This window comes from Coturnix japonica, chromosome 4, assembly GCF_001577835.2.
Source record: "Coturnix japonica isolate 7356 chromosome 4, Coturnix japonica 2.1, whole genome shotgun sequence".
Lineage (NCBI taxonomy): Eukaryota > Metazoa > Chordata > Aves > Galliformes > Phasianidae > Coturnix > Coturnix japonica.
This window is the reverse complement of record NC_029519.1, coordinates 40,309,653-40,324,073: the sequence shown is the minus strand read 5'-3', so window position 1 is coordinate 40,324,073 and position 14,421 is coordinate 40,309,653. Positions and strand designations below refer to the sequence as shown.

The 14,421-nt window shown below is 47.9% G+C and overlaps 1 protein-coding gene across 3 annotated transcripts; it reads right to left on the bottom strand.

Annotated features, from left to right (window-relative positions):
- Positions 1-7,825: 7,825 nt before the first annotated feature.
- FGF5 (fibroblast growth factor 5) lies at positions 7,826-14,421 on the bottom strand. Of its 3 annotated transcripts, none has more exons than XM_032444490.1 (4): positions 14,002-14,421; positions 13,315-13,475; positions 11,602-11,705; positions 7,826-9,988 (listed from the first exon to the last, which is right to left on the bottom strand). In XM_032444490.1, exons 2-4 carry the CDS (start codon positions 13,385-13,387, stop codon positions 9,644-9,646), a joined length of 522 nt encoding a protein of 173 aa, XP_032300381.1. In that variant the 5' UTR covers positions 13,388-13,475; positions 14,002-14,421; the 3' UTR covers positions 7,826-9,643. The 3 variants fall into 3 exon arrangements, with proteins under 3 accessions (XP_032300381.1, XP_032300382.1, XP_032300383.1); XM_032444491.1 differs by having other exon boundaries at positions 13,315-13,458; XM_032444492.1 differs by lacking the exons at positions 13,315-13,475; positions 14,002-14,421 and adding an exon at positions 12,222-12,528.

Sequence of the window (14,421 nt, the reverse complement as noted above, 5' to 3'; positions counted from 1 at the left end):
TTCTTTCCTTCCTAACCTATTTGAAAAGAGTCAGTGCAACTTCTGTAAGGGGAATCCTGTTATACGCACCCCTTGGAGCTCTCTGAAGTGGTCATTGTGCACACACAAAGATGATTTCGTGGACAAGGTCTACTTGGATTTCTCAAAACTGATCCCTGAAATCTTTGTAAGGAAACAAACTAGTAGCAGAGTGAATAAAAAGACCATTTCTGGGACATTCTTTGCAAAAGTTGACCATTTTCTTCCATATTTCATTTTCCATATTTTAAACAAAGGGATGCCAGCAGAGTCCTGGCTGGAGGTGTGCTGTTAAGCCTGGGGAAAGCAGAAAGAGTGACCAGAAATAAAAGGTTGAACATGATGGGGAATTGTTCAGTCTAAGGTTGAGTGGACACCTTAAAATGCTATAGAATGACTTACTGAGGTTTTGCAAGCAGACAGTAATAATCCAAGGTACAGCTGGTGCCAAAAAATACAGATGTCTGTGAGGAAAAAGTTAAAACCCAGCCTACAGAGGTGAAATGATGAGCCTCAAGAAAATGATTCTTATTTAGAAGTAAGACCTCCAGATTACAGTGCAGTTGGAGCTGTTACAACCACTTCCAAATAGCCCTATTTGTTTAACTGTTTTCATGCAAGTTTCAGACTGTTATTTCAAAGCCAATTCAGAGCAAAGAACTGTGAGCTGTTATGGAGCAGTATTTCATCCTTAAAAATCCAAAGAACGTTCAACTCAGCTATTGACAAACTTAGAATTACATCAGGATTATGTCATTCCTGGCCCATTAGTTTCCAGTAACCAGAGCAAATCATAATCTTTAAAAAAAAGTACAATTTTAGCATGCAGATCCCTTCATTAAAACAAGCACATACAGAGTTGGAATAATACAAGTAGAGCTAGAAATAGTATCTAAGGAAAAGACTCACCAACTCTGAGACCTTCAGTCAAGATGGGAGCTCACTGGTGTCAAAGCTCACCACAAAAACTCCACAGAAGAGTACTCTCCAAAAAGAGATGCTACCTTAGTGGTGGTCAGCCCCTAAATGGAGTCAAGCTCCACCCCTTCCAGTAGCACAGCTGAAATACCTTCACCTGTGCTCCCTCAGATGACTCATCCCTTGCCTCAGATGGTTAATCAGAGGTTCAGGCTGTGATCAACAGTTTCCCTTACAATGCAGTTGAAATAACAAGGCAGTTCTAAATATATCCATATATATATATGTTACATGGAATTAAGATTTCTATCCTAAATCCCAAAGGCTTCACTTCTTTCAGTACTTCATCTATTCATTGGGAAAGCTGCTTGGGATTTTCATGTATCTAACTCATCACCACAGAGAAATTATATTTGAAATGCAATTCTCACCTGGATTAACAGGAAAAAATAAAATAAAAGGACAACGAAAGTGACAAGAAAATTGAAAGCAACACGAGGCAAAATTCAGTTAAGTTTTTAATAGTTCCATCCTAGCACTTTGTTTACTCAGTTGAAGGTCAATTCCTGGCTTAAAGGTAAGAATCCACATGCTAGTGCCAAGCATGGTGTTTGCTTAAAAAAGGGGCTTAACCACAGCTGAATCTTGGACACGTAGACAGTATTAGCACATGTCTTACAGAAGCTAGCAAGTGAATTCTATGAGGATTTGGTACCTTTTTCACAACTTGCCATTTGCTGTGTTGGAGGTGGTCAGCAAGAAAATTCAGCCCAGTCCTCAGCTTGGGCTTCTGTTTTAACTCTAGCTTTGTTGCAGAGGAGTATTTTAGCTCTACATTATGGTTCTGCAAAAGACTGCAACCCTTGGTATACTTCAGAGGGGGAAATTTTCTTTGTTTTTCACTCAGTACAGACTGAACTTCATCTCTTTGAAGATACACATTCACGGGGCACTTAGAGGGATGAAGCTGGAAGAAGATGCAGACATTTGAGCACCTCTACCTTAGGCAAAGTTATGGCGAAAGGAAACAGATACCAAACTCTTTGTGAATTATTTCTCTTTCCTACATATTTAGCTCATCTTAACCAGAGTTTGTGCTTGTTCTACTATCTGTCTTACCCAAAAGAAATCTGAAGCAGCGGGTTATGAACTGCAGGAATCTACTGGCAAATCCATTTCCTGGACTCCGGTTTCCTTTGCCTGAAGATTACTCATAAAATAATAAACTTCCCCTCCAAAAAGGAAATATTTTCCAGCACCTACTTAAACACATTTCATTTATTTATTCCAAAACATTTTCCAAAACTATTCACAATTTATAAAGAAATAGGGAAAAAAAAAAAAGGCTCAATTTATTCTTCAACAAAGAACGCTGATTATTGCAACATACTGCCAGGTGAAAAAACATTACTGTTAGTGTAACAAATTCGCTGCCTGGAGTAGAAAGCTACCCAAACACACCTGGGCCTCTTCACAAAACATTTAATATTGTATTAAGGGCATCAAGGATGGAACACTTGGGATTACCAAAAACTGTGTGCAACTGGTGGGGGCATGGCTCTCATGCATCGTGAACTAAATGGCCCCCAGGTATTAATCTGTACCTGGCAAAAATGTATGTGTTCAGCTATTTTCCTATTTCAGAAGCATGTGTCACAGCCTTTTTAGTGTCTGTTAGTCCCACTCCCAAGAAAGGAAATGATTCCAAAGAGGTGTGTGCTGAAGGCATCCACTTGGTGCATTAACTTTCAATTGCTTTTTATTTACTTTCATTTGCATATGTAGACATCACAAGTTTGGTGAAAGCCTGGAAAGAATGATCAGAGCTAATTTAAATGTCTGCTTGTGTTGGTGGGATACCCAAAATCTCAATGAGATCTGCCCTGTCCCATTCAATCCAGGGCTAAGTAAACAAAACCAAGGACCATCAATAAAGCATTGACATTTGTCTTCTTCCTTCATTGGTCCGTGAAAGTGCTGCTTCATAGTAAATGGTTAAGAAAAAGATGTTGCTGTTATCATAGTGGAATGAGTAATAAGAAACTGAAGAAGAGAAAGAGCTGGTCCCCATTCCGCTATTAAGTTTAGAGTTAGGAACAGGCCATCATCCCCTTCCCAATAAGGACCTAATTTAAAAAAACTCAAAAGGAGGGAGTGGAGGAGGAGGGGAAGAATTGATGAGTGAGTAGAAAGATGCTTAAAAACAAATCTGTGTTCCCTGGGCCAGAAGGGCCACCATGAAATATTCATAAGGCTTTTCCAGTCTGCTCTATATATCCAACTCTGAAGTACTGACACAAGCAATCGTAAAAAAAATCAGCTCCCAGAAATTATTCCAACACTAATGTCAGTCTAAATGTCATCTGCATGTTATGGGCTTATTAAATGGGGACAGAAGAGAAAAGCTCTGAGATATGTCTGCCATGGACTTCATCAAATGTTCTCCAGTTCTTACTCAGTTTGGATGAGCCAGAAAGAAGAAGGTCAATCATGTGATGAAATCTGTCCACCTTCTGGTCCCAGAAAGCACTGAGAGAACAGAGGCAAGTCCAAGTGAAACATAATTAACCATACCTCTTCCATAAGATCACGGAAAATATACCTATTGGAGCTGAGCAATGGCTCTGGGGGATTCTTAGCAGGGGACAAAAGATGAAGTAATTCTACTGCATCTGCAAGGCCTGGGCTCTGCAAAGCCGTGGAGGAAGTTCCATGGTTAATTTCAACAAGGAACTCCAAGAAATAGATTTTCATTTAATATCTAAGACACTTGTCAGCAGTTGAGGAAGAGTCCATGAGACTCCCATTGGGTCCAAAATTGCTCTAGTGTGAGAACAAGAGAGAAGACTCCAATTATAAATGCCAAGCACTGAATGAGGGCCTGCAGATTCATCTTTTGCCTTTTTGTAAGGAAGAAAAGCCTTTAGAACATAGGTGCACATGTGGAAGCCCCTAATCAATTATTTTGTTTAAAATATGTTACACTTAATGTATTGCTTTGGGAATTATGTTATCATTAAGTGTCCAAAAGGGGGCTATAAGAGAGAGGGGGACAGACTCCCATTAGGGTCTGTTGTGACAGGACAAGAGGAAAGTGTTTCACACTAAAAGAGGAGAAAATAAGATTGCATATAAGAAATTTTTTTATACTAAGCGTAATAAGGCACTGGCACAGGTTGCCCTGAGGCGTTTGGTGCTCTGTCTGGGGGACATTCAGAGTCAGGCTGGAGGGACTCTGAGCACCTGATATAGCTGCAGATGTCCCCGTTCAATCAAAACTGAAGTCTGCAGAGATGAAGCGAGCTTCCCCCTCCTGCTTTATTTTTTGCTTCCCAGGATAAGTATGGATTCTTCGAGTTATCCCTCAAGCCACCAGTTTGTTCAGTTGTCTGCTGGTTGTTAGTCCCCACACCTTGTCAGGCGCCGTTCATTCAGCTGCACCGTTTGTAGAGCTCCAGTGCTGCAAAACTTAGGTGGAGGGAGGCCCCTGGTGGTCACAGCGAGTAAAGGCACCAGAAGCAGAGGTGCAGCACATGATAAGGTTGTGTTACTTAGCCGTGAATTCTCAATGTAATTTGAGATTTCTTGGAAATCCCAAGCTGTAACGAACCACATCATAACAAGGATAGCAAAAATCAACACATGCACTGCATGAGCTTCCTTGGTCAGGGAGTTTTAGAGACTGCATCCACTGTCTCCTCGAAGTTTCTGGGAAAGGAACTAAAACGGCCCACATTCTTACGGACACTGTGTAATTACATCTAGTGAGATCATCACTCTGAGATTCAGATTCTTCACAAGTGCCAGTTCTCATCAACTGAGGTGTGATTTGTCCCAGCTGCTATACCTTAGGATGGTCCCACTGCAGCCTACTTGGCTGACCTCAGGGAAATGCCAGCACAGACCCACAGCTTGCTCACATACTGCTGCCATTAGGACAGGAACTGCACACTGTGTGACTCAATGATCTCAGTCTTCAGAGCCCAGAAAAGAAAGGGATTTTCCTTTCTCATGCACCACCCCTCTTCCATCCTGTTCCCTGTCTTGTGAATGCTAAGCCCAGGAGTCTGAGGCCTTAGAAAACATGTTTTTAGCTTCAAAAGGATGATCCACCTATTGAAGCATATCACTTTGTTCTTGGGCGGCAATATTTTAGTATCTCAAAGCACATTTACCATCTCAGAACTGCAGAATATCCACTATTGGAGGGGACCCATGAGGATTATCAAGTCCAACTCCTAAGCAACACAACTGCCTTTTTCCTCTTACACGTTTCTGATCGGTATTTGGAGTGAAGAGAACAACCAGCAACCCCTCCCACAGGACAGAAGGAGGCTGATGAAGTGCTTTTTGCTTCATGGGAAGCACACCGTGAAAAGTAGAAAAGGATTTTCTACATCATACACAAGAGGCAAAGGGCACTGGGATCTGCCACCATTGCCTTATCAAATATTGCATTCCATGGGAACAAGCAAACAGATGCAAATACTACATATGCCCTGTCCCTCCTGACTGGGCATCCCTAATGATCTTCTTCAGGGCAGGCCAGGAGAGGACACCACATGGACACCTATTAAATCCGATCTGTATGTTCATGTGGTCATCTATGACGTCATTGACAAAAGGACCTAAAGTCCCAATCTATGTGGCTATTCTCTCAATGATTTATTTTGCTAGCTTGAAATATCTTAGAAAAAAATAAAGTTTAAGTGGGCTCAAGAGAAAATAAACAGATTTCCCCATAAGCAAATACACTCCAAGTAGCAATAGTGCATTTAACCTGCAGACCCCAAAAGCATCAGTCACTGTGCTCTTCACTGTGAAGATCGTGGAGTTGTTTGAGTCAGAAGAGACCCTTAAAGGTCCTCCAGTTCAACTCCTCTGCAACGTACAGGGATGCCTGCAGCTACATCAAGTGCTCAGAGCTCCTGCAACCTGACTTTGAATGTCTCCAGTAATGGGGCAACCAGCATCTCTCTGGGCAGACTGTTCCAGTGCCTCATCACCCATATTGTAAAAAATTTCTTCTTTACATCCAATCTACATATCTCCTCTTTCAGTTTGAAACCATTTCCCTGTGTCTTAACATAACAGACCCTGCTAAAGAGTCTGTCCTCTTCTTTCTTATCATCCTCATTTAGATATTGAAAGGCTGCTCTCAGGTCTCCCCTGAGCATTCTCCAGGCTGAACAGCCCCAGCTCCCTCAGCACATCCTCATAGGAGAGGTATTCTGTCCTTCTGATCATTTTTGTGGCCCTCCTCTGGACATGCTCTAACAGGTTTACATCCCTCCTGTACTGAGGACACCACATCCAGACACAGTACTCCAGGTGAGGTCTCACCACCACAGAGCAGAGGGGCAGGATCATCTCTCTGTCTCTGCTGACCACACTTCTTTTGGTGCAGCCCAAGATACAGTTGGCTTTCTGGATTGTAAGGGCACATTTCTGGCTCATGAACAGCTTGCCATCCACCAGTACCCCCAAGTCATTTTTGGCAGGGCTGTGCTCTATCCTTACATCCTCCAGCTTGTACTGATAGTGAGGGTTGCCACAACCCAGGTGCAGGACCTTGTACTTAGTTTTACTGAACATCATGAGGTTCACCTGGGCTCACTGTTTGAGCCTGTCCATATCTCTCTGGATGGTATCCTCTCCCTCAGGCATCTCAACTGCACCACACAGCTTGGGTTCACCTGCAAACTTGCTGAGAGTGCAATTGATCCCAAAGAAAATCCATAAATACTCTTCTGAATGGGCTGAGAAAGAGCTGTCCTGGAGGGGCCTCATCTTCCAGACCTGCAGGCACCACATGTGCTGCTCAGCTTTCTCCATGCTGGAGGTATGATAACCATCAGGCAGATCACGTTCAAGGACACTAGGATTGGACTGAGGAAAAAAAAGAAAGATATATCAAATGGGAGAAGGAAACTTTAAGAATCATACTGAAGCACTGCAGAAAAACGGTTCTTGACCATACAGAAAATGAAATAGAGCATAACAGACCACAGCAAAGGATAATATTGGCTTGAAAGAATATGAAGTTACTGATTTCTAACCTACGTGGAGAAAACGTAACATAGCAAACCCTATTAACATCTCAAATGTGGACTGTTATCTCTATGAGTGATTCAGCTCAAGTGAGGTAAATGGGGTGTCTGAAGGAAAAGAGGACTGAGGTTCCGAGAGAAGAACACCTCACATCCACATCCCATCCCTTGAAAACAAGGACTGTCACAATGCTGTTGTACACCTTGCAGCCTGTACTCAAATTAGGTGACCTTTGAGCAACAAAAACATTACCTTCTGGCATTGCCAAATTTCCACATTGGTGTTATCTGCAGCCCCAGCAGCGGCACCCAGAGCCCTGCTCTTTCTCAGCAAGTCCACACACGGTGCCAGGGCACAATGTGCACCATCCTGGGCTTTTTTTCCTTCTCTTCCCTTTGCTTTCTGCAGCCTTTGCAGATGTAAAGAGGTTTCAGCCATTCACCGGGCAAAGCAGCATGTAGAGAGCAGTGAGCAGCACCAGATACAGCAGCAGCTGATGCTGCAGCAGCCCCAAACCCATGCTCCATTAGCACTGGGCACAGCTCGATCCTCTTCCCCACTCTGGTTCAGCCAACACATCTCTTCTGCAGCTGTCAGAAGAGTAGAATAGTTTTCCTCTGGGAATCTTCACAGCAAAGTTACTGCTCCTTTGGGAACTGCAGACACAGCACACTCCAGTCAGCCAGAGGGCATTGCCCCATGAGCTCCTCAGCCAGAAGGGGAGCATTTCTGTGCAGAATGAGAACAGGAGCTTTCTCCACAGGTCTGTTTCCATCCACTTCCATTAAAATTTAAAATAATCCTTGTGGAGGAAGTCTGGATGGCTCTTTTTGTTTGGTTGGTTGGCTTTTTGTTTTGCATGCTTAAAAACAACAACAAATAAAAGCCTCTCAAATTACTATCTGATCACCAGTGGTACCTCACTCTGGGTGCCCAAGAAAACCCCTTAAAGCCTGGTGAAAACTGTCTGGACTGAGCAAAGGAGCCCCATGTTGTCACTTACAAGGAGGGTGGTGAGGCACTGGCACAAGTTGCCCAGAGAGGTGATGGAAGCCCCATCCCTGGAGACACTCAATGTCAGGCTAGATGGGCTCTGAGCACCTGATGCCACTGTAGGCTCCCTGTTCATTGCAGGGGAGTAAGACTAGGTGGCCTTTAAGGATCCCTTCCCAACTCAAATGAATCTATGGTTCTACACTTTAAGTTACTGTTATGTTGTCAGTGTTACTTTGTTTGATCCTCATATTAACTTAACACTTTACTCAAAAAAGTTTACTGATTATTTCCCCTTAAGTAAGTTATGTCATCGGTTTTGCAGCACACAAGTCTATTTTCTCCCTGGACATGCCTCCAAAACCAATGGCTGTGTTTCCATCACCCAGAACTCCTTCTTGTGATCCATTCCCCATTTATTTGTAATGCTTTCCTAACAGCTATCAAAGGGCAGTGAAAAAAAACTGAGAGCACAGTGCACATGTGAAATTGGTCCAAATGGTGTCACCCAGTAGAATCTTGTGAATTGTGCTACCTTAATGCCAGTAATTGAAACAGTCACTTAACATCAGTAAGCCTGGCTTTTCAGGGCACACACGACTTGTGCACATCCTATGCCGGGAGACAAGCTTAGCTTTTACAGCACACTCTGCCACAGGTTGGTCATGAGTCTGAGCGACAGGCATGTGCCAGGAGCAGACCAAGAACACACCAAAACAGAAGCAATCCAAACATTGCATCTCTCTTCTGGCTGTGCTGTTTTTCTCTCACCCAGCACTCTGAGGGATTACGAAGACTTCTGGAAGCATTAAAGTTGATGTCAGTGTTCAACACAACATGAAGCTCTGCACAGCTCCATGTTCACATGGGACTTGCTGTGAAAAGTCACATCCTACATGGAGCAGCAGTGCCTCTCCTAGGTAGAAATAAACACTTCAATGCCACTTTGCATGTTCATCGAGGCAGTGGCATGGGGTTTTTTTTCATTCTTTAGACATTATTTTGCTCCTATTAGTTCTGATAGTAGCTTTCCCACTCAAAATAATGTGGCTGTAAAGTTAAAGCCAGTGACAGCACAGAGTCCTTCATGGATGTCATAGCTGTGCTGGGCTGCATTTGCCCTGCAGGTCTCATCTCCATTGTGGAAGGCTGCAATCTGAATTCAGTATCTGTAAATGTTGAGAATTAACAGAAGATATCACATCTCTCTGATTGAGTTCATAAGATGTCCACCCAGCAGCAGCCCAGAGTTCTGTTAGCACAGCGAACTCAGGATGCAATGAGAGATGGTTCAATGGGACTCATCTGGGAAACCTTGGAAGAAGCTGTATGACCTCAGACAGTCCAGATTTTTGGTGAACTTCTAGTGTGTCCTACATCTTGTTGCTCATATATACATATACATGTGGAAGACATGTGAGGAGCGCTGAGGTCCCGTGGTTGTTTGGCCCAGAGAAGAGGACTGTCACGATGGCATTTTGACAACTCAATGCTCAGCCAGCCCCTGGCAGGAGGGAGAAGGTGTCACGGTCCTGTGGAGAGGTTCCACAGCAAAATACCATCAGTAGCTGAACTGTGGGTCCCATCTCTGCCAACAGACGTCCTTCCCACGTCCATTCCAGCGTCACCCTACCCAGCAGCCCTGCAGTGTCCTGAGGAGCCACTATCCAAAGCGGAACTTTAGCCGGTAGCGGCCTGGTCCGGGGCTGTGCCTTGACGTGGTCATCTTCTTGGGTGGCGGTGGGGGTGGGGGTGGCTTCTTCTCAGGGCGAGCAACAGTGAAAGCCAGCTGGGATGGAGGGGGCTGTCGGAAGCGGGGCAGGAAATGTGTGGAGACGTGCTGGGGGCGGGCACGAGGGCTGCAGCCCCTCTTGGCCTTGCCCCGCTTGTTGAGAGCCACGTACCACTGGCGGCCAGAGCGCTGCCCACGGTGCACAGCTGAGGCATAAGTGTTGTAGCTATTCTCCTGGAAGCGCTCACGGAACTGGCACTCAGCAGTGAAGCGTGCCTGCAGGCAGAGACAGAAGTTAACTGGGGGGCTGTCCCCACTCACCAACCCCCCCCCCGCCTTCCCTCCCACCCCACCCATAGCACAGTGCTGGCTCTCCCAAACTGTTGCTCTGAAACTGGTGAGGGATGCATGGGGAACATTCTGAACTCCATCATTCCTAATACCTCCCTGAGCAAACCGGGACTCCACAGAAAAACCCTTCCCCAGAACTGGGATCATGGTGGAATATACTTTCCCATCACATTTTCCCCTGTATAACAGCTGGAATCAAATCTTTCAGTTTCTGCCTGGAAGACAATCCATCCCACTGATTCATCTGTGCTTTCCTGCTTTTTTTATGCACCCGAAGTGCTGCATCTCCAGGTGCAACCCCTATGCTTACCTCACTGACCCATGGCACCCTGACTGCTGGGTTTAGGGCTGACTGAGGCTCCTGAAAAGCTATAGAACCACAGAGCTACAGCTACTCTCAGAGCAGCTCCAGGCCTGCGGGCATGGCTGTACCACAGCGCAGCACCGTGGCACCGCAGCAGCTCCTCATCAAAGCATGGCCGTGAGTGACGGGCACAGAGCTTGCTTTGTGCATTGGGCCATGAAATAACTTTATCCCGCCAAGGCCGGGAGGAACAACAGATGCAGGCTTTGCGTTATCGGCATTATCAACCCAGCCATCCTCAGGCGTTTGGGTCAAGTTTCTACAAATTGATGGCTTTCATCAGAGGAAGGCACCATGTCTCCTTCCAAGGTTACTCCTGCAACATGGATTTGTCATGACTGAGGCCGAGTTCCTTGCTGCATTTGCATAGAACAATACAATGATTTGAATTGGAAGGGATCCTTAAAGAGTATCCAGTCCAACTCCCCTGCAATGATCAGGGACCCCAACAGCTACATCAGGTGCTCAGAGCCCCTCCAGTCTGACTCTGAATGTCTTCAGGGATGGAGCACCAAACTCCTCTCAGTACAACCTACTCCAGAGCTTCATTAGTCTTAGTTTAGAAAACTTCTTTATATCCAATCTAATTTTCCCCTCTTCTAGTTTGAAACACTTTCCCCTTGTCCTGTCACAACAGAACCTACTGAACAGTCTGTCCTCTTCTCTCTTATAGCCCCCCTTTGGACACTTAATGATAGAATCATTCTTTTCTTGTATTTCAGTGACTGACAATGAAGAAAGCACCAAATCCCAAACCATTTCCCCCTGTCCTATCACAACAGACCCTGCTAAAGAGTCTATCCCCTTCCTTCTTATAGCTCCCCTTCAGATACTTAAAGTCCATTGTTTTGCCTACTCCTGCTCTGCCCATTTTCCATATATCCTCCCTACACAAGCTATCATCACTGTCCCAGCCCCATCCTGCTTGAAAGCACTCATGCTCTGGGCATCCCCAGGAGCAATGCCTCCATAGAACTCAGCCCAGAGCAGCATGGAAAGTGCACGAACCTCACTCAATGGCACCCTGTGGGCTTACGCAGCCCCAGCACATCACTAACACGCACGTAGAAGCATCACCAACGCAGGGCAGGCACCCGCATGTCCTGAGTACCAGTGTGTGCACACAAAGCTGTTGCAGCACCAGTATGGTGCTGTATGCACTGGGAATACTCACACTTGCGTGGAGTTTTCCTTTCTTTGACATAGCTAGAAATTTGTTGCTGAAAACTCCTCGGATTCCTACGATCCCCTGAGAGACGGCAAAGATTTCCAGAACGCCTATGAAGACAGGAAGCTCGGAATAAATCACATTTCTTTTTGCATCAGCGTGACAAAAATAAAACAGAAATCTCACGGCTGCGTTTCTCCACCAAAAGGCCCCGCTCCTCAGCAACCGCCTCTGCGCAGCTCTGCTGCTCCTCCGTCCCCCAGCGAGCGGCATGACGCTGCGGCTGTGGGGTTTGGCTTATTCTTCTCCTTATTTCCAGCCGGTTCCCCGAGCCCGAGGGGGACAACTTGGGGGCCGAGGATGCTCTTTTGCGCGGCTTGTGCCAGTGCCGACAGATCGCAGGTTCGGGAAGCCCCATTTTCCCCCGAATTTCTCACCTGTTCTCAAGCCACGCAGGTTTGCCCCCCGCCCCAGCCCCGGGAGCCGCGGTTTCAGAGGATGGTTTGGGACAGAGCGAGCTCCCACCCGGAGAAACCTTTCTGCTTCCATGCGGCCAGCAAGGCGCGGCTGCCACAGCCCCGACCTCCAAAACGCGGGCAGGAAGGGGCCCCGGCCCCGGCACTCACTGAGCGGGCTGGCGGCGTGCGCGCCGTCCACGCGGCCGTCGGGGTGCAGCTGCAGGTGGAAGCCGATGCCCACCCGGCAGTACAGCCGGCCCCGCCGCCGGCCCTGGCCCGCCGCCGTCAGGGAGGAGGGAGAGGAGGACGAAGAGGAGGAAGACGCGGAGTGCCCCCCGCCGGGCAGCCGCTCCCTCCGGCCGCGAGCGGGCAGGGCGAGGAGGAGGAGGAGGAAGAAGAGGAAGGCCGGGCGCATGCCGCCGGCGGGAGGAGGAGAAGGAGGAGGAGGAGGAAGGGCGGGAGGAGGGCTCGGCATCCCGCTCCGCCGCCCGACACCGGCGGGAGGGGGCCGCCCCCGGCGCTGGCAGCCTGGGGGGGGCCGCACCTGTGCGGGGCCGAGCAGCTCCCGGCGGTACGGGGCGCGGCGCTGCCTCGGGTTACGGCGGGGCCCCCCCAGGGCCGGCAGGGATTGGGTTGCAGCCCCGCCGGGAGATGACAGCCGGCAGCTGCGGGGAAGGGGCCGGGGCCGAGGCCGACCCCTCCCGTGTGGGGCCCCGGGTCTGAGCGCAGAGCCGGGGGGAGCGGCAGCATCCCGCATCCCCAATGGCCCCCACTGCCATCTCACATCTTACCTCTACTCCTGCCTCATCGCAGCTCTACACCCCATGGGGACGGTCTCCCCAAGCACACCCCCCATTCCCCCACCCCCTATCCTTCCTCTGCACCCCCAAAGCTTCCATGGAAGCCCTCCCCTCCACTCAACCCATACTCCTCCGTGTGCCCACCAGCACTAGAAAACCCCACTGCAGGGCCATCTGGGGGGAGGGGGGTCCCGGGGGTCAGGTTTACAGGAAGCACTGTAGGTGACCTTCAGCTGTGAGGAAGAGGAAGGTTATGGGGGGGGGGAGAAACAACACATGCTTGAGGGTGGCACGCATGGTCCTGCATCCGTATCTATAAATACACTCGTGTCTAAAAATAGAATCATAAATATATATACACACACTTATAAATATATAAGCAGGCAGATACACAGACATGCATGTTGCATCCATCTCCATATGTATAGAAGTAGAGCTGCCCCTATATTTAGAGGCCATACCTGCAGGAGGGTTGGAGTGCTCAGAAGACTCTTCCTTTTTTGCTGTTGCAGCACTCAGCCCAGTGATACCCATTCCTTCCTCTTAACCACAGCGGGATGGGGGGCTGGGGGGAAATCGGTGCATCCTCACAGGGCTTTCATGGCCTGGAGAATGATTTACCCTTATGACGTCCATACAGCAGGGAGAGGGGGAAAAAAAAATGATAGACGAAGGCGGCTTGATTCTAAATAAATAACAAACCCTAATAGCCCACTTCCTGCAATAATCCAATTTAATTGCCTGTGGCAGTTGCAGCCCTTACACACAAACAGCAGCGGCCTCTGAAGGCTGCAGCTGAAGTGTTGCTGCTGCCTGAATTATTCAGGGCTTGGTTACAGAGCAAACTACCAGTAGACAAAAAGATCCCTGTGGACCCAGTCCCTGTGCGTCCCATCCCTAAGGGCTCCTTACCTGTGGGCACCATCTTTTCTTCTCCTATCCCTAGGGGCCCCATCTCTATCCCACTCTTGGGCATCCAGTACTCACAAACCCCATCCCTGGTGGTCTTAATGCACTGGGGGCACTGAGGAGTGGCACCATTTGTGCATCCCACAGCTATGCCACCACCAGGACTTCAATGAGGCACAGCGACCCCAATGGTCACAGACAAGGACAAAGACCCGAGCAGAACCCAGAGCAGTGCTTACATAAGGAAATGAACGTTCCAGAAGTCCTAAAAGCGCAAAGGAGCCCCCGTTGCACACTACACGTGTTTCCCAGCAGCTGTCAGAGTATCGCAGTGATTGATGGAAGCTCCGCAGGGATTTCCCCCTCCGCAAGTGAGTCTCTGTGATTTCGGCCCCAAAAAAGAGAAACCAGAAGAAATGGAGGTGGGGGGGAGGGGGGAAGAGGGGGGTGGGAACAGGAACAAAACAAAACACACAAAGCGAAAAGCACTAGAGCTTCTCAGCAAAGCTGTGTCTCCCTCTGTGACCCCTCCGGGGGCGGCTCCACCTGAGCTCCAGGGGATGCCCGAGGCTGAAACGCCGCAGCCCCACTAGGTGGCAGTGCGCGCCCGTGAGAGGGCTCCAATAGAGCCCAAAGCAATAAACGCCTCCCCCCCCCAC